Source organism: Anoplopoma fimbria, chromosome 13 (genome assembly GCF_027596085.1).
Source record: "Anoplopoma fimbria isolate UVic2021 breed Golden Eagle Sablefish chromosome 13, Afim_UVic_2022, whole genome shotgun sequence".
NCBI classification, from domain to species: Eukaryota; Metazoa; Chordata; class Actinopteri; order Perciformes; family Anoplopomatidae; genus Anoplopoma; species Anoplopoma fimbria.
Genome location: NC_072461.1, coordinates 14,896,393 through 14,915,391, shown reverse-complemented (window position 1 = coordinate 14,915,391; position 18,999 = coordinate 14,896,393). Strand labels below are relative to the sequence as shown.

At 42.4% G+C, this 18,999-nt stretch overlaps 1 protein-coding gene across 1 annotated transcript; it reads right to left on the bottom strand.

Moving 5' to 3' along the window:
- Positions 1 to 5,685: 5,685 nt before the first annotated feature.
- On the bottom strand, positions 5,686 to 9,247 carry fam151b (family with sequence similarity 151 member B). Its single transcript, XM_054611640.1, has 5 exons — positions 9,074 to 9,247; positions 8,773 to 8,898; positions 7,187 to 7,346; positions 6,893 to 7,110; positions 5,686 to 5,825 (listed from the first exon to the last, which is right to left on the bottom strand). Exons 1-5 carry the CDS (start codon positions 9,165 to 9,167, stop codon positions 5,686 to 5,688), a joined length of 738 nt encoding a protein of 245 aa, XP_054467615.1. The 5' UTR covers positions 9,168 to 9,247.
- Between the last annotated feature and the right edge of the window lie 9,752 nt (positions 9,248 to 18,999).

The following is an 18,999-nucleotide window of genomic DNA, read 5'->3' as shown; positions in this document are numbered from 1 at the left end:
TAGTGTTATGGCTGCGACTAAGACAAGTTTATCTACAATTTGACCCAAAAAAATGTAACTGAAGAGTGAAAATTGGGGGAATTCTGGCAACTTTAAAATATTTTCACAAGATTCTGAAGCTCCTCTCACTCTAGCGATGACATCACGTGCTCTAGGTCTGAACATTCCATCCAATACACACCCATTATAAAATCTGAAAAAGGCTTAAATTTTCCTGAAACTTAAACTCTGGTGTCATGAAATCTGTGCTAGCTATCAAAATGCCCATTTGGCCCAATATAGTCCAGAGTTTTGTTAATGTTTTAAACCTCGAATATATTTTTTACGTTAAAGTGTGATGAGTCAGTCTGTGCCCAAAGTTGAGTGCTTTTAAGCTCTCTCCACGGCCAAAACGCATTCATCTCTATGGGGAAATTTCTCGCCAAAATCTTTCCCGGTTCCCGTAGAAACCGCTGAGCAAATCTCTGAGAAAAGTCATAGCACACGATTCCCGAACCAGGCCGCACGTTTTGATGTATTTTGACGCATGTGCTTGCAACGCTGCGGGACGAGTATTGCGGCAAACTTTTGTACGGAAGGAGAATAAGAAGATTAATAGCATTATCATTATTAAGCCCGCAGGATTATATACTTTGTGCTGTTGCACAAGGCTTTACAGCCTTGTTGCTACACAGCCACACAGAATGAACTGTAAAGCAGTAAACGCTGAGAATCAGCGCATTCACACATATTCAGTTTTGTCTCGATCTTAACAGGCTTACATTTAATATTGTATTCGGAGATACACTCAAAACATTCAAGGTTGAAGCCCCTGCAAAATGACCTGAGAACACCGCTGCTCCAGGCAGGAAATACCGTTTAATTTGTGCATGCAGTGTCCGATGGTCAACCAGTGTCCAGCCAGTACCCTCGACATGGGCAAGGGTACAAGGGCCGATCAACGCTGCATGCAGCTTTAAAATGTCTTGTGGTTCCCTTCCAAGCTTAAGCTGAACATATTCATGCTGTAAAGTGCTCTATTTTCAGTCTCAGCTAGCTTAGCTCTGTAGCACGTTGCTATGTTTTTAAGAGTGAAGATCTGGCTGCCGTGGTATGTACTATGGTACTATTTCTGTTGACTATTGTAGAAGCATGCTGCTGCATTCATAAAACACATGCATTGCCTGGTGCCACTCCTCATTAGCATTTAAAATAATTCTCACTGGTATGCAGCAGCTACTTGTAACTATAACTTGCTCCTCTGACCGACACCTCTAGGCGTTCCCCTCAGGTACGCCGGCAAGAGGTCTATGTATCTATAATAGTAAAAAAAAAAGTATGGGTGGCGCATTGATATATATACAAATATATGAACAGAATTTTATTTTAATAGTCGAGAAGAAAGCAATATAATAAGCGTTGGTGTAAGTGGATGAACCAGGTTAAAGAGTAACCTCCCACTCGCTCTGACACAGCGATTGCACCCGCTGCAAGGCATGGATCATTTTATCGGTCAACGCTACACCTGGCATTCTATTGGTTTTGACAGGATTATTGCACAAAAGAAAACAAGAGCAAAAGTGAAATCTGATAGCAGATGTTTAACAAGCACGCAGAGGCAGCCTGATTGTTAGGATAAGGCTGAAGTCGAAGCAAAGGAAATATTTGCAAGCACCAGTATATGTGTTCAAGCATACAGTTTGCACAGAGGGATAGCAAATCCAAGCGTATGCAGAAGCTATTTCAGTGCGAGGACAGGGTTTTGAAGGAAAGCATTACAAAATCTGGACGTGAAATCAATGAATCATTCTCTCAAATTGAAAGATTATGCTACTGAATAATGATAGGAAAAAAAGCTCCATTAGCAAGTGGACATATATTAGAGAAATAGAAATAATTTTCCTAATTTGAGGGGATTTCTGCAGTAACATCTAGGTCCACACAGTGTAGCATGTCTGACATCGAAAGCTGTTGTACGAGGTAAACCGTCATTTTCTTATTGGTAGAGAGCTTATTGGTAAGAGACAAAACAATAATGTTATGTCTCAATTAGTTTGGCTATTTATTTCAACCAGTACCTAAAATAGGAAGAAAAAAAAAGACTACTGTCCTCTTTCTGCATATAGTAAAAATGGCGCCGCGCGAGTGGCTGCCTCTTACAGCAGCTCCTGCTCACCTGTGAGCTTTTTCCTTTAAATTGTGTTTTTTTTGTTACTTTCTGTTACTTTTTTTTACTTATTTGATTTTTGTAAACAGTTTTGCACCATGGCAGCGAGACACGTAGACTTTCACGTGGTCTACCTGCAGTTTTCTGCACTTTTCACCTCCGTGCCCGGAGTCTCAGCCCGCAGCCATGGCCCCCTTTGTTTACAGCAGGGGTCAGCTGTTAGCGCTCCGGGACACGGCGCTGCTGCTGCCGGAGGAGAGACCCGAGGTTCCCCGTGAGCTGAGGAGGAGGAGACGGGGATGCCGTGCTGGGGCAGAACGTCGCGCCAGGAGGAGACGTTTTAAACCCGTCCTCCCCTCCATCATCATGGGAAACGTGAGGTCTCTCCCCAACAAGATGGACGAGCTATCAGCACTGACTCGCCATCAGAGGGAATACCGGGAGTGTAGCGTCATGGTGTTCACGGAGACATGGCTCACCGAGCTGACTCCGGACACCAACGCTGCACTGGACGGGTTCCGCATCATCTGGGCAGACAGGACAGCGGAGAGCGGTAAGAGGAAGGGAGGAGGTCTGGCAGTGTTTGTGAATGATAGATGGTGTAACTCTGGGCACATCACTGTCAAAGAGCAGACCTGTACAGAGGACATTGAGCTGTTGGCCGTTAGCATGAGGCCGGTATATTTACCGAGGGAATTCTCGCACGTTATCACGATAGCTGCGTATATTCCCCCTCTGCTAACGGAGAAGCGGCCTGTGACGTCATACACTCGGCGACAAGCAGGCTGCTGACACAACACCCCAATGCCCTCCTCCTCCTCTCTGGTGACTTTAACCATGCCCCTCCGTCCTCCACTCTGCCCACCTTCACCCAGTACATCACCTGCCCCACCAGAGACAACAGAACCCTGGACCTGCTGTATGCCAACACCAAGGAGGCATACACTTCATCTCCCCTCCCTCCCCTGGGAAGATCTGACCACAACCTGGTGCACCTCCGGCCTGTGTACAAACCTCTTCTGCACAGGCAGCCAGCTGTGACCCGCACAGTCAAACGATGGTCCGATGAAGCCGAGGAGGCTCTTAAGGACTGCTTTGACTTGACTGTGTGGGAAGTGTTCAGTGATGCCCACGGGGAGGACATTGAGGGTCTCACAGACACCATAACGGACTACATTAACTTTTGTGTGGAGAACACCGTACCCACCAGGACTGTACGGTGTTTTTCCAACAGCAAACCCTGGATCAATCCTGAGATAAAGACCCTCCTCAAGGAGAAGAAGAGGGTCTTTAGATCAGGAAACAAGGAGGAGCTGAGGACTGTGCAGAGGGAGCTGAGGAGGAAGATCAGGGAAGGGAAAAATATCTACAGGACGAGGATGGAGGACCAGCTGCAGCAGAACAACATCAGCGGAGTCTGGAAGAGCCTCAAGGCCATGTCTGGCCACAAGGGGCCCAACCAACAACCTGTGGGGGACCAACAGTGGGTGAATGATCTGAACTCATTCTTTAACAGATTTGATCAGCCACCCACCCCTCCCCCCACCCAGACCTCCCTGCCACTGCAGCCCCCATCGTCTGCACCCCCTGTGGATTACCCCCCTCTTCTTCCTCCTCCTCCACCCCCTTTTCCACAACACTCGGCTCCCCTCCACACTCCTCAAACACTGCACACCTCCAACACCCCACCCCCACCCCCACTCCAACAACCTACAGCACACAGCCCCCTTCCCCCAACTTGTCCCTCTCAATTAACCAGGTGAGAAAAGAACTGAGGAAGATAAAGGTGAGAAAAGCCACGGGTCCGGACGGCATCAGCTCAAGGCTCCTCAGATCCTGCGCAGACCAGCTGTGCAGGATAGTGGAGCACATCTTTAACTTGAGCTTGAAGCTGGGGAGGGTACCACAGCTATGGAAGACGTCCTGCGTGGTGCCAGTCCCAAAGACCCCGGGGCCAAGGACTTCAGCAGCTTCAGGCCGGTGGCTCTAACATCCCACCTGATGAAGACCCTGGAGCGGCTGGTCCTTGTGCACCTCCGCCCCTGGTGATCTCATCTTTGGACCCTCTTCAGTTCGCCTATCAACCTGGCATCGGGGTGGATGACGCTGTCATCTACCTGCTACAAAGATGCCTTTCTCACCTGGAAAAGGCTGGAAGCACTGTGAGAGTCATGTTCTTCGACTTCTCCAGTGCCTTCAACACCATCCAGCCTTTGCTTCTGAGGGACAAGCTGGAGCAGACCGGGGTGGACCACCACCTCACTGCATGGATACTGGACTACCTCACCAACCGTCCACAGTATGTGAGGATAAGGGAGTGTGAGTCAGATCGGGTGTCCTGCAGCACGGGGGCCCCACAAGGAACCGTTCTGGCTCCATTCCTCTTCTCCATATACACTTCAGACTTCACATATAACTCTGCTACCTGCCACCTGCAAAAGTTCTCTGACGACTCTGCAATCGTCGGCCTCATCTCCGCAGGCGATGAGAGGGAATACAGAGAACTGAACCAGGACTTCACAGGATGGTGCCGGCGGAACCGCCTCCAGATCAACTCTGGTAAAACCAAAGAGCTGGTGGTGGACTTCCGCCGGGGAAAACACTGTCCTCCGGAACCAGTGAACATCCAGGGACAGGACATTGAGATTGTGCAATCTTATAAGTACCTGGGTGTTCACTTGAACAATAAACTGGACTGGACTAATCATTCAAATGCACTTTATAAAAAGGGTCAGAGCAGACTGTATCTGCTGAGGAGACTGAGGTCCTTTGGAGTGCAGGGAGCACTCCTGAAGACCTTTTTCAACTCCGTGGTGGCATCAGCCATCTTTTATGCAGTGGTCTGCTGGAGCAGCAGCATCTCAGCAGCAGACAAGAAGAGACTCAACAAGCTTGTCAGGAAGGCCAGCAGTGTGCTGGGGTGTCCATTGGATACGGTGGAGGTGGTGGGAGACAGGAGGATGATGGCCAAGCTGTCATCCCTGATGAACAACACCTCCCACCCCATGCAGGACGCCCTGGCAGCTCTGTGCAGCTCCTTCAGCCACCGGCTGCTTCACCCCCGGTGTGTGAAGGAGAGGTACCGCAGGTCCTTCCTTCCTGCTGCTGTCAGGCTGCACAACCAACTCTGCTCCCAGCAGACCACATGACCACATGACAATAATAACATGACAATAAAAACCTGTGCAATACATTACACATTACACTGTGCAATAATAGTTAAAAATAGTTGAAATAGTTGTTGTTGTTGTTTTTCTCTGTCTGTAAATATAATATTTCAGTTATTGTTGTTTTTTCTACTGTTTTTTTTTTTTTTGTTTTTTTTAGCTTGTCTTCTTCTACTATGTCTCTTGTGTGCACTTTACTCTACGCTGTTGTAAGCCTGCAAATTTCCCCGCTGCGGGACTAATAAAGGATTATCTTATCTTATCTTAAAGTAACAACTCGTACCAGAGTACTTTGATGCGTGCCTGCTTTGCAAAATGCATACAGTTTAACAGGTCTGCTGATGTGAATGACTGGCTTCGCTGTGTTAATAATCACCTGTCCGACTGTTGGAGCAGCCATGAGAGCTGAGAGAACGACTGGGCCAGGAGAACTGCACGCACTGGGAAGGTGACTGGATGGTTAAGAGCTCTACATATCTCCTCCATCACACACACCATATCCCAGGTGTAACCTGAAAAATATTCAAACAAAACAAATTAATATGCCAGCATCCTTCTTACATTATCTACGGGTCACACATTTGTTCATTAGATCTAGCTCTTCCCTGGTGAACAAAGGAAGCTTTCCATGCCCAGTAGTTTTCTGGTTTATCATCTAATATTAGGGGTCCAGAGCTAACCATTTGTTTGTGAATAAGGTATTTTGCTAATTCTGTCATGTCTGACTTAGCATGCGGGGGTGCTTTTGAGGGCATGAAGTAGGTTTTTCCTCCAGAGGGTGTGAGTCTGGAGGGGGCGGCATTCTTCTTAGAGGAACTTCAAATGGCTCATGTGGCCTTGCTGAAGGTTGGCTATGCTCATGCTCAGGTGTCCTGGTAACTCTTGGAATGTGTGGTCACTAATTTCTCCCAAACTGCTTATCTGGATATCAATCACAAGTATCCGCATCATTGTTGTCGATGTAATTCTGTCGCTTTGGTGAAGAGATGGTCATGCGTTGATGCTGTTGCTGATCATGGTCCAAAGAATGTTGTTGCACGTATTAACTGGTGCTTTATATGAGGGGTACGGAGCCAATTTTGTCACGTTGCCTTGACGGTTGTCCACCTTCTTCCTTATAAGATGCTTCAAGGATTTAAACTTCTGTAAGATGCTTCAGCAGCACCCTGAATTTTCAAGACCCAGTAATCTTGAGTAGAGTGTAGGGCTTTTATTCAGAATCTCTCCTTTTTTTTGTAAAAGTGTGGAAACTTAAAAATATGACTTTACAAACTGACCATAAACATATACATGCATATACAACAAAAAAATTGCATACAGCCATCAAATCAGAAAAATGTGTAGCCATTATCATGAGGCTTGCAGGACTTAGCATCTAAGCTAATTTTAACATTAATAAGCATTTATTAATACAAGATAGATGTGTAATATTGTGCCACAGTATGTATTGTCATATGGCCCAAAAAAGTATTGTTATCGGGTGTTTAAGGCTTTTCATACTCTGATTTGAGGTTTTATTCTTCTATAATTAGTAGATACAAAGCCTCCACATAAGCACAGCTAGTGGTACTGTGTTTACCTGCATTATCTGTCCCAGCAGTCCATCCCGTTGTCCACCCAAGTGAAAGCACAGTGTAAGCAGGAAGAGTTTTCACAGAAGAAAGGAAAGCCTGTGGATCCAGAGGATTGGCCTGTCCCTCAGGACCAGCGAGGATATCCGCATTAATCCACACAGGACGATGCTGCTGAGCCAGCACCTCCTCCAGCAAAATGACAGATGGAGACACCGCCTCCAGGCTGTGTAGAGTACACCACAGTGTTGGCAAAACACAAAAGCACATGTTGCATTTAACGGATAGAAGACGTGTCTCACCTCTTGAAATCTAGTTTAATTCCCTTGTCGTAATCTTTCACTCCTTGCAGCCACTCTTTCAGTGTGATGTCACTGTCTGTGTCAGGGGGATGTGCCATGATTGGCTCTTTGGGGTCACGACCTCTGATGATTACATCCGCCTCAATCATATGACTGGGACCTAAGGGGGAAAGTCGGTGGTCAAAATGGTCAGCGAAACACAAAAATTAAAAAGTCTCTCACTGTTCATTTCCAGCTTTGAATTTACATTGTGATCATGACTGTTCAGTCTAAACAATATTTTAAATGCTCCATTCATGAAGGTTTGCATGTTTGCTTTTTGTTTGACTTTTTAAGAAAAGTCAACTTTTAGCCTATTTTGGAGGCTGTTAAAAGACATATGTATCCATATGTACAGGGAGCAATAAATGCTTAAGTATAATATTAAGTCCAGTGAACTTTAACTGCTGTATTGATTGCATTATCCTAATTTGACTGTAATGCTGGATGTTGGATCAAATGTATTATGTTGAAATCAAAAAAAACGTCACAGCATCTAAGCTTAAATGATTGTGAGTGACTCAAGATAGACTGAGGATTACCTCACTAGCAAAGCGGGACCCAGTGAGCTCCAATAAATCTCCACACTAATAACAATCACTAATTATCGATCAATCTGCAGATTCATTTTATTTTATTTTCATTATTGTGTGAAACAAACTAGACATTTTAGAAGAGTCAAGACGGAACTCAAGAAATGAGGTGACACTACAGGGTAATACATGTATTCTGTAGTCTAGTACTACAGTGGGTGCTGTGTGTATTAGAGAAGGTGCTGGGTAGTCTGATGTGTGGGATTCTGGTGTGTGTAAGTGTGCATGTGCAGACAGATTACTGGATTTGAGTTTTCATTACCAAATTAGTCCCAGATTAATTTCCTATTGATCAATTTATCAACTTCAGCGCCACTCCAACACTAACAGCCTGAATGGGCATTTGGGCACTACAATAGTTACTTGACTATGCCTATGTCACACAAGCAGGCCCTTGGCAACTGCAGGAGTGGGTTTTGACACACCAAATAAATAGTATTTTGGTCTGAGCATTTGTTTGTGTACGACACAATTAAATACCAATAATACTACAAGTAAGCACCGCTATGGTTGGCAGAACTTCACTGGATATATGTGCAGAGTATATTTTAATGATGAAAAACAGTCAAAAGCTGATTTATGTCCAGTCATGGGGGGGAATTATTTGAACAATCACTCTCCACTATTTAAGTCAACGACAAGAAGCAGAAGCACAAATTCGAGAGGTTGGGGGGGGGGGGACAAAGGGTTGCAAAGGTAAAAGGATAAGAAATAAGATGTATCCTAATTAGACCGTCTTTTGGACAAAGGGCCTTTCCTAGAAATCTCCTAAGGTTTAGGCAACAAACCTACTTGGTCAGTTCAGTAAAATATGTCGTTTCGGGTTTAATAAACTCTTTCTGGTTAGAAAGCCCTGAAGGCAACCTACTCCCTCGTGCGTTCACTTGACTCTATAACCGTAATATTGAAACAATTCCCCGCGGTGGTGTCGTGATGAACACGGTGTGAATCCACCTGTGAGAGCCTCTGTCAGCCTGCTCCTGCTGTTGACAGCGTGCGACCATCTGACCTCGGCAGCATCCCTCTTCTTTATTCGACCCCGATTTAAGAAATACTCCAGCGTCTGGTCAGACATCCTCTCTACAAAATAAAACATGTCGTAAATCGGTTAAAGGACAGAGACGAGTAACGTAAACGTCAGACCTAGAAGGCAGCTTAATGTTAGCTCATAGTTTGCTGTGTTGCCATAAGTAACGTGGAGGATATCGTTAGTTGAGAATAGTTTATACAATATCCATCATTCTGGCTGTTTTACCCTTTAACTTCCAAATGACGAAAACTGTAAAACATCCGATTAAAATTAAAGCAGTACTGCGGCAGTTAAACAAAATAATCCTCTTCAAGCTCATTTCCACGATAAATAACACTTCTTCTTCTTCTTCTTCTTCTTCCTTTGGGGTTTACTGCAGCAGGCATCCGTTACGTTGCATTGCTGCCACCTTCTGGAACTAGTCCATGGTTACACACCATGGGTACATCCCAAATCTCTTAAATTGCCTCCTCGATTCCCTCACTTGCGTCGTTTCCTTGCGTCTTAGTCCCGCCCACCAGGGATGCATGGAGAGACGCAAGGAAACCATGCGAGGAGAGAGGAAACGAGGAAATGTGTTTTAAGAAACATGAGACGTCCTTTCCTCTGTAGCTTCACGTGAAGCGACGTCTGTTTCTGATGACGGCGGCCGCTGAACACAGCTGATCAGCTGTCAGTCGGCTTTAACAGCTGGGAAGACTTTTGATTTTATGTCTGCACACATGATCACTGTACTAATATTAATAAAGACACAAAGTAATCATCTCTGTAGTAATATTAATAATGAAACGCAGTAATCATCACTGTACTAATATTAATAAAGACACAAAGTAATCATCACTGTACTAATATTAATAATAACACAAAGTCATCATCACTGTACTAATATTAATAATGACACAAAGTCATCATCACTGCCAGAGTAGAAATGTATTTTTATAGAAGTCCAGCAGTGACTTCTCTCCTCAGAGCTTCGTTGTCCTGCTTTAGCTCCTGGACCTCTCCTCTCAGCTCCTGCAGGGAGGCCTTGGCTCATTTCTTACCTGGCTGTACTGGTCTCTTAGATGCTGTGTGGACTCAGTGGATGTCTGGTTGGAGAGCAGGAGCTACTTCAGTTACACCAGCACTACTACACTCTGCTCTCTAGTTGACTGCTGTGCACTGAACAATCCTCTGGAGGCTGTTTCCCTTCTTGCCTTAGTGGCGGCTCTGTTTTGTTAGGGCTGCTCCTCTCCTCACTACTGTCCTTTTCCTGTCTCCGTTTCTCAGTCTCTGCCAGGACTTTGATAGTGTTAAAGTATTCTTTGACAGAGCTAAGACTGTCCTCATTGCCTTGAAAAATGTTGGTTCAATTGTGATAAAAATGTACCTGTGATATGTGGGCTGTCCCTGTCCTCATTTTCAATGACTGATCTGTCTCCCACTGCATATGCCTGTTGGCCATAGAGGGGACAAAGAACAAAGGAACTGGGCTGGTATAAATTGGGACTCAGTAATGGGGAAGTGGGAATAGGTGAGCAGAAGCACAGGCATCACAACTGCAGGTAAAATACCTATAAACCAGGATCTTACCAAGTGATTCGTATAAAAGGATAGGATTACTTAAGGCTCAATCAACAGTTTAGGATTACGTATATATAAGCATGAGTATTAGGGTTATATAAATTGAATTTATTTAAAGATGTGGATTAAATCTCAAAGAATCAGTCTGTGTAGAGTTTAACAAAAGGTCCAAAACCAACATGTCAAAGCACTCACATTATTTAATATGTTAGCTCATCATAGCACATTACGTTAATTACTCCACACTGGATGAATGCAACGTAGGGGTCATAAAACTGGATTTTTTTTTTTGTCATTCTTTTCTAATTGTGAGTTTTCAATAACAAATGAATTTATTTTGTGGTTGTCATAATTTTTTGTGTTTTCCTCTGATCACTCAATTGAAACTAAATCAGTTAAAAATTTTAGGCTAAAAATTTTCATTATTCATTATCACATTTCAGTATTGTCACAGCCATGACTCCGGGTTTTTCTCCTTGTGTTCCCTATGTCTTTCCTTCTCTCTATCTGTTCCATGTTTTGTGTGTGTGTGTGTGTGTGTGTGTGTGTGTGTGTGTGTGTGTGTGTGTGTGTGTGTGTGTGTGTGTGTGTGTGTGTGTGTGTGTGTGTGTGTGTGTGTGTATGTAAGTGTGTGAGCTGGTGGGTGTGGGGGCGTCCCCCCTTCCTCCTGCTCCTGGTTGCTTGCTGACTGAGCACACCTGCATCCCATCACTCTCTTAAGGCTCTGTATATTTACACGGTTCTCCAGTCACTATTTCCCAGATCTTCCGGTCTGCTACAGTGGTAGTATGCGCTATTTGCCAAGCTCTGATTAAATCAGTTAAGTAACTCTCGTGAAATTGCCTTGTATTGTTACTCTATAGTAACTGTTTGTTTCCCTGTGTTCCAGAAACAGATTATCTGCCTGCCTGCTCTCATCAGCCACACCAGCCTGCCACACCATTTTCCCCAGCCATTCTGCCAGACACGCCATCCACAACTTTACGCCATCTTCCCTTCAGCTTCGCTCTCCACCATTTCCCGCATCCATCCTTATTACCCCCTTCTTCCCCTTTTTGCAATTAATTCCCTAAATCATTTAACTGGTGCATCTGCTTTTGGATCCAGCTAACTCTGCTTAAACATAACAATCATATATTCTTCATCTTTCTGTCCTCACCCCCAATAAGATGGAAAAACTCAAAAGTAATTTTGCACAGCAAGAAATAAACTCCTAAATTCACGAGAGCAGCCTTCACCAAAGTATTTCAACGCCCAACAAGCTTCATTGGATATCAGTTATGGATTGAACAGTGCAGCTGATCAGACTGATCTGATACATCTCAATATCCCAGTTTTATATTGGAGTGAAGACCGATCCAATTAAACTCAGGTGTATCATTCCCAAGTTTTATGTTACTTGTTTTCTGATACACCGCTTGTTCAAAATATATCTTTGTTATATATTCCCTATCATTTTCACAAAAACTGGATTCATGATATTTTAGTCTAGCATCCTTTCGGCAGGCTCAGTGTCCGAGTGTTGTTCAGGTGTAAACAGGGGTTATATCCGTAACCATTAGTTATTAGTAATTATACTAATTACTAATAGCCTGCACTTATTGTTGTTTCTGCTACTGTATTATTCTGACTTAATCACTAATTGAGATAATGCTAGGCTGTTGGCTGTGTTATATTGCCCCTGGTTACATACATATATGTACGTGGAATACCATTTCCATACCATGAAAAGCCATTTCTGTCCACAATTATGTTATATTGCAAGTGTACAACGCCAAGATAAGTGATGTAGTCTCTGTGACATTGTGTTTAGAATTTAAACCTGGTGGACATTATTTCATAACATTCTTTGTATATTTTTCATTGTGGCTCACAGAAACTGTTCACATTCACATTCAGTTATTCAATTATTCATTCAGTGGACATTATTATTCACCCACATTATGAAGATCCACCTGTGTTGTGGTCAATCAGTCAAAACTAGATAAACAACGTAAACTGTTCAGTGTCTGCGTCTACTCTCTGACCAGAGTTCCTGTTGTTGATGAGATGGTCCCAGAATCATACGTCATGATCTCACAATCCTTAATAATGTCAATTGTAGGTCTGGGCAACAAAAAGACCACTAAACAACTTTCTTCGTGTATCATAAAGATTTGTCTTTTCATGACCTGTTATTTCCTCCATTAACTTTGAATGCATGAAACACTTTTTACATAATTTATTGTCATTTCCATCCAGTCACAAGAGGCTGATCATTCCTGAGCTTTGGGTTCGATGGGTAACATAATTTAAATTTTCCGCCAAGCATTTAGCCTATTAATAATTTCCAGTGTTCAAAAGAAACAATTATCATATTCTGGGTTATTAAATAATGACTCCACAATCACAATTCGATAGATACAAACGCAAATAAAAAAAATATGCATTCTGCAATGGAGACAACACAGTATATAAACAGAATGCTGTTTGTATGTTGTTATTTACACAACTAACTGCACATGCATGGCAGGGTAAGTATCACACAGCAGATGATATGAGATCATGATTTTACTCTTTTTTGCTAGTAACCTATCTACCACTCTAGCCTTGCACCGCGTTTCAGTCATTCTGCAGCCATCATGCTCCAAGTTGAGCTGTGTTTCAACCTGGAGCAGGTCGCCTGCATGCCAAACCAAGCCAGTGGAAGGTTAATGTTCAGAATAAAATTTCAGCCACAAAAACTGAAAAAACTTCAACCGACCAAAGGGACATCTCACAGAGCTGCCCCGATTACATCACACACCAACACCCCAGAATATACCAGAGCTAATTACTGTCTGCAGACTATTACTGGCCCAGATCACCTCCAAAATCAATTATCTATTGATATAGTTTCTCTAGATGGCATTGCCTTGGCATCAGCACTACCGTAAAGAACCTCTGAGTTATCTTTGATCAGGATCTGTCCTTTAACTAAAAAACATTTCAAGAACAGCCTTTTTTCACCTACGTACAATTTAGAAAATCAGGCAAATGCTGTCTCAAAGCGAAAAACTAGTTCATGCATTTGTTACCTCTAGATAAGATTACTGCAATTCCTTATTATCAGGCTGCTCTAATAAGTCTCTTAAATCTGTTTTAACAAAAACTAAGAAAAGAGGTCATATTACTCCAGTATTAGCTTCTCTGCACTGGCTCCCTGTTAAATCAAGAATAGAATTTCAAATTCTTCTCCTCACCTACAAAGCTCTAATTGGCCAGGCAACATCGTATCTTAAGGAACTTATAGTTCCATATTACCCAACTAGAGAGCTGCGCTCCCAGAATGCAGGGTTACTTGTGCTTCCAAGTGTATCTAAAAGTAGGATGGGAGCCAGAGCCTTCAGTTATCAAGCTCCTCTTCTGAGGAATCAGGTTCCAGTTTCAGTCCGTGGGGCTGACACACTCACCACTCTTAAGAGTAGGCTTGATAGCGCTTATAGTTAGGCCTGGCTCAGGTTCGCCTTGGTCCAGCCCCTAGATATGCTGCTATAGGCCTAGACTGCCGGGGGACTACCTAGGATACACTGAGCTCCTCTCTCCTCTTCTCTCCCTCCATCTTTATGAATTCATGTCCTATTTATACACATTACTGACTTCGCTTCTTCCCCAGAGTCTTTGTTCTTTCTCGCCTAACAGGTTTCCATGAATCGTGCTTATATCTGGACCGTGGTTATATCTGGACTGTGGTCGTGCCTCCTGCTGTGAATCTGCTGACACCCACTGCTACTACCATTATTATTATTAGTCACATTACTATTACTATTCCCTATATTATTACTACTCTTATTGCTATTATAACTCTACTTTATTCATTGATTCTGTTATTAGTAGTCTTCATTTTTAGGGTTAGGATTCATTATGGTAACCCTAGGGTTAGGGTTAGGGTCCTTAATCTGCTTACTACTCTTATTATATGAATCATTTATGTCATGTAAATTGAATGTGTTGTAACTCTGTTATGTTGTTCATTCTGTACACATGACTTCTATTGCATTTCTGTCCATCCTAGGAGAACGACCCCTCCTCTGTCGCTCTCCAATAGGTTTCTTCCTTCTTTTCTTCATTTTTCCTGTGCCTGTGCGAATGTGAGAGAGGATGTCACATGTGAACAGATAGTAAAGCCCTATAATGCAAATTTGGAATTTGTGATTTTGGGCTATATAAAATAATTTTAATTTAATGTAATTGAATTCAATTATTATGCTACAATTGAAGCGTAACGCGCTGGTGAACTATTACAAACACCCTTACTGTTCCTGAAGCCTCTGATGGCATGTACATAACAAAAAAACATTTTAACACAAAGGCCTAATTGTGACCTTCATGTAGTTCTGTGCTATCATGAATTATTAATGAAAAGCTCTGAAAAAGGCTGTGGTTATCAGCACAGAGTGATGCGCGTACTGGGAGACAGAAATAGCTTTCTCAGATTATCAAATTTGGAGCACAAAGAGGCAATATTACAGCCAATCATTAATATCACTACTTTAAAGTAGTTTTCAATTTAACATTTTTCTAGTCTGAATTTATCAGGAGCCAGGTCATCTAGCCTTCCACACTAATCCCTTAGATTGCAATTTACAACTACGCAGATAAATAATTCATAAATTTGTTCCACAAAACAATACTTCGTCTGAAAAGCTTTCTATGAATGTTGACATGCAGTGGAAATTTACCTGTGAATGAATTATCCCGCTATGTTTACAATCCATTGCAAACATTGTAGAAACCTATAATATTTTCACTAATTTGTCGACGGAAATACATTCAAAACAATAAAATTTAACGTCTCAATCATTTTCAAGATTTCAAGTTAAGTGCTAAAAGTGTTATTGTAAAACTACTCCCTCTCATGTAAAATTGCTTACACATATGCATTTCCTTCTACACACAGAAATCACAACTGAAGATCTCCAGGCTCTCGAAAACATGTCCAAAGGTTTCTCTGTTTGCATCAATCAACACAGCTGCTTGTTCAGGCTCAGACACAGCATCAGAAACAGATTATGTACTACCCTGACAGCTATATGCAACCAATCTGCTAGGGACCTGTTGTCAGCTGACCCTAAAGACAAGTGTAAAGCCAGCTTTGGAAACATGAGAACGCAATGCGCAACTAACACACAAGAACAGCTACAGGATGTGACTTAAGAGCAGGCAAAATGCACAACATGGACCATACACTGGGTGGGACGTATAACAGGCAGTAGCTTTTACATGGTTGTTCAATGTAAGGACAGCTCCGATGAAAGTGAATACACAGATCTAACTGTTCCAGCTGACATGTGAGGAAAACAGATGGAAGGTACTGCACGCCACTGTTACTGAACAGAAATGAAGAATATACAAACAAATTTTAATCCTGCCATCTCCTGATGGGGTATTCTCCTGTGGCCTCTGTGGAACACCCATGCTGGTGATAAAGGACCTGTCTACAACCCTTAGATATTTTTTTAAATGAATATTTCTTCGCCGCTTTAAAATAAATTCTTTCACCAAGACCTTTATTTGAAACCTTGTTGATTGGAGTATTGTTACGAAATACAAAATATTCAGACATCTTAGTGGCCTTTCAGGAACAATGTCTTGCCAAGGAAGACTCGGAAAAGGTGGGGAAAGAGTTTCCTAATGGAAAAGAGTTTCCTCATTTGAAAAGGATTTCCTCATGGAAAAGAAAATTCAATATTTACATGGAAAAGGAAATTCAATATTGGCAATCTCAAACTGTCCGGTCAAAGTTCCGTTGGGCAGTTGACACAGTTCTTTGCAGTGGACATGCCGAGTAAGTGGTGCTCAATGTTGGCTTCACCACTGCTGTGAAATAAATGTATTACAGTATTTGATTTTGAAACATAGGTCTAAGGCCCTGTCAACAAATAAACAAACATTTTTTAAGACAGATAATATTCACGAGGTTTTGGCCTCTAGTTACTTTGTATCTGTGTGGAAATTTAAATGGAGCGTTTGGGAAATGATGACGACATCTCCTTAATTTGAGCATGCCTATTGTTGCTTTGCGTAATGAGCATGCGCCTAAAACGATAACAAAGATGATAAATCTTTTCGTTTTGTTAGCACTGCTTGGTCTAATGACTACTTTACATTAGAATTTAACGTTGCTGTACCACTTCACAGACGAGCGAAGGCTTCTCATGCGCCTTATGTTATTTGGTCACCTTCAAGACTACTGTTTTAATTGAGTTACCGTTGACATAGCCGGTGGTGCGTTATAGTGTTTACATAAAGCAATTTTGCGAAATGACTGGCTTTGGAAAATGATCAAGTGCACAGACTGCTCCAAACATTTTCACTAGGCATGTGTGAAAATTACTATATACTCAAAAAATTGAAATAATAAATCCAAATAATAAATGGAAAATGCATTCACAGTTCTGCATGCATTGAAGAAAAAAGAAAAATTTCACAAGCTAGAAACAAATGTTGACTCACATTCACAGACAGAATGTAATATGTGTTCATGTCATATTTCCTATTATTAATTACTCAAATTTGTTGATGAAACAACTTGTGCATGTCATTTTGATAACCTTATGTGACTTTCATGATATTGCATTCAAAACACTTTGTCAACTCATGCATCAAAAACTAAGAATCAATGTGAAAATTGTCACGTGGGAGCAAAAAACAGTGGATGGACCCAGATACAGAAAGACATGAGCAGGATAACAAACAGTGATTTTTAATAAAGAAATGTCCAAAACAAATCTTATGTACCATGTGAGAACAAAAGTGGTAAATGGAAATCCAAGAAACAAGAACGGGCAAAAACATAAAAAGCAGAATCAGGTCAATCGGACATGTGCAGAAGGGAAATGGACATGGGAGACAAACCAACAACCCGCATGACTAGAACTACACAAGAAACTAATCAGAAAACAGGACACAGGTGGGAAGACTTATGAGGGCAGGCTGGAAGCTGATTGGTGGAGGAAACACAAGGGAACAGAGCAAGGCTGACCTGACAAATACATTACAGGTGGATTCAATCAGATAATAACAATGGCTGGAAAACGTTCAAAGGGAGTGAAGTGAACACAGGACCCAAGAGGCAGGGAACTTCAAAATAAAACAGGAAACAAACTAAACTAAAAACAGAGATCGTGACAGAAAACAAAGTATTCAGTTACATGTTAGTACTCCGATTTGTTGTCCTTTTATAGTGATTTGCCCTTAAATGCCCAACACAGGTCTGGGAAGTGCTGCAGTTATATCTCTGCAGTGTATTTCATGTGTATTTTTTTTTAAAACAGCGTTGGCTTTTCTAGTCTGACCACTCAAAGCACTCTAACACCACATGTCATCATTCACTAATTCACAACCATTCATACACTGATGGCAGGCGCTACCATGCAAGGTACCACCTGCCCATCAGGACTCTAACTATCATTCATACCCATTCATACAGGTAGGCACAGCAACATGGACTATTGACTGCTGATCCTCTGATTGAAGGACGATCCTGCTCTACCAGTGAGCCACAGCTGCCCTTTTCATGTGGCTCATTTTGATGACAATGTAGGTATCCACTCTCGTAAGATTTTTGATACAGTTGAGAGAGGTAACCCAAATCTGTAGGCAAGGTCTATGCTTGTGTGTCCTAGTCTGACTTTCATTTCAATCAGGAGAGACAAGTCAGATCAAGAAAGGATAATTGTTTATTATTAACAGATGATATGTGATGATAAAGTCTTTAGAGGATCTTTAGCGCTTGGACTCTACGGGGAGATTTGTTATCGAGGGGTGTCTGCCCTGAACAGCAGCAAGATAAATCCCCCCGTGGAGTCCAGACACTGGTGGTGGTGGTGGTGGCTGATGAGGCTGATAGAATGATGAGTTGATGAAGCCGAGGAATCTGCAAAGACTAGGTGGAGGTGGAGGGGCGCATAACAGCAGCATTAACGTACTAAGGCTAGGGAGACAATCATATTTAATGCTGCTGCTGCAACAAATGTGATTCCACTAACAGATCCCCAATGCTGCTGCTGCAATAAATGCGATATAACACATGACAGAATAAAGTTACCAGCATGTGAGCTCACAAGGACTATGATGCAATGACTGAGGTACGAAAGGTTGAAATGCAAAGTATGTAAATAGCCTTTATTTAACTAGGAAGACACACACTGAAATTAAAACCTATTTTACGGTGAAACCTAGCAAAGACAGCAGTAGTGACCCACTGAGCAGAGTTCGACTGATAGGAGGAATTGGCAGCTATGAATAGTAGTAATCTAGATGAACGCAATGAATATCAAATTAATGAATAAGTAGGATACATCAACAGGAGGCCATCTTGCAGTGAAATCACACCACTACGACTGCAGATCAGGCAGGGCTGTAAAATAGGCTTTCCCCACTTTTTCCCCTCCTACTCCTGACGGCCTTTGCTTGGACTGCACACATCTTTAAACTTTGCCTTTTTTTCAAGAGTTGTATTACTATTATTATATTTTATTTATTTATTTGTATTTTTGGCCATTAAGATGAGAGAGGGCACAGTGATATACTAGAGAGGAAAGGGGAGAGAAAGAGGGGATGACATG

Coding starts and splice junctions, on each gene's coding strand:
- fam151b (XM_054611640.1), bottom strand. CDS start 9,167: ATGAGCTTGAAGAGGATTATTTTGTTTAACTGCCGCAGTACTGCTTTA. Junction 7,347..8,772: donor GCTGACAGAGGCTCTCACAG/GTGGATTCACAC, acceptor TTTCCCCCTTAG/GTCCCAGTCATATGATTGAG. Junction 7,111..7,186: donor ATTAAACTAGATTTCAAGAG/GTGAGACACGTC, acceptor TACTCTACACAG/CCTGGAGGCGGTGTCTCCAT.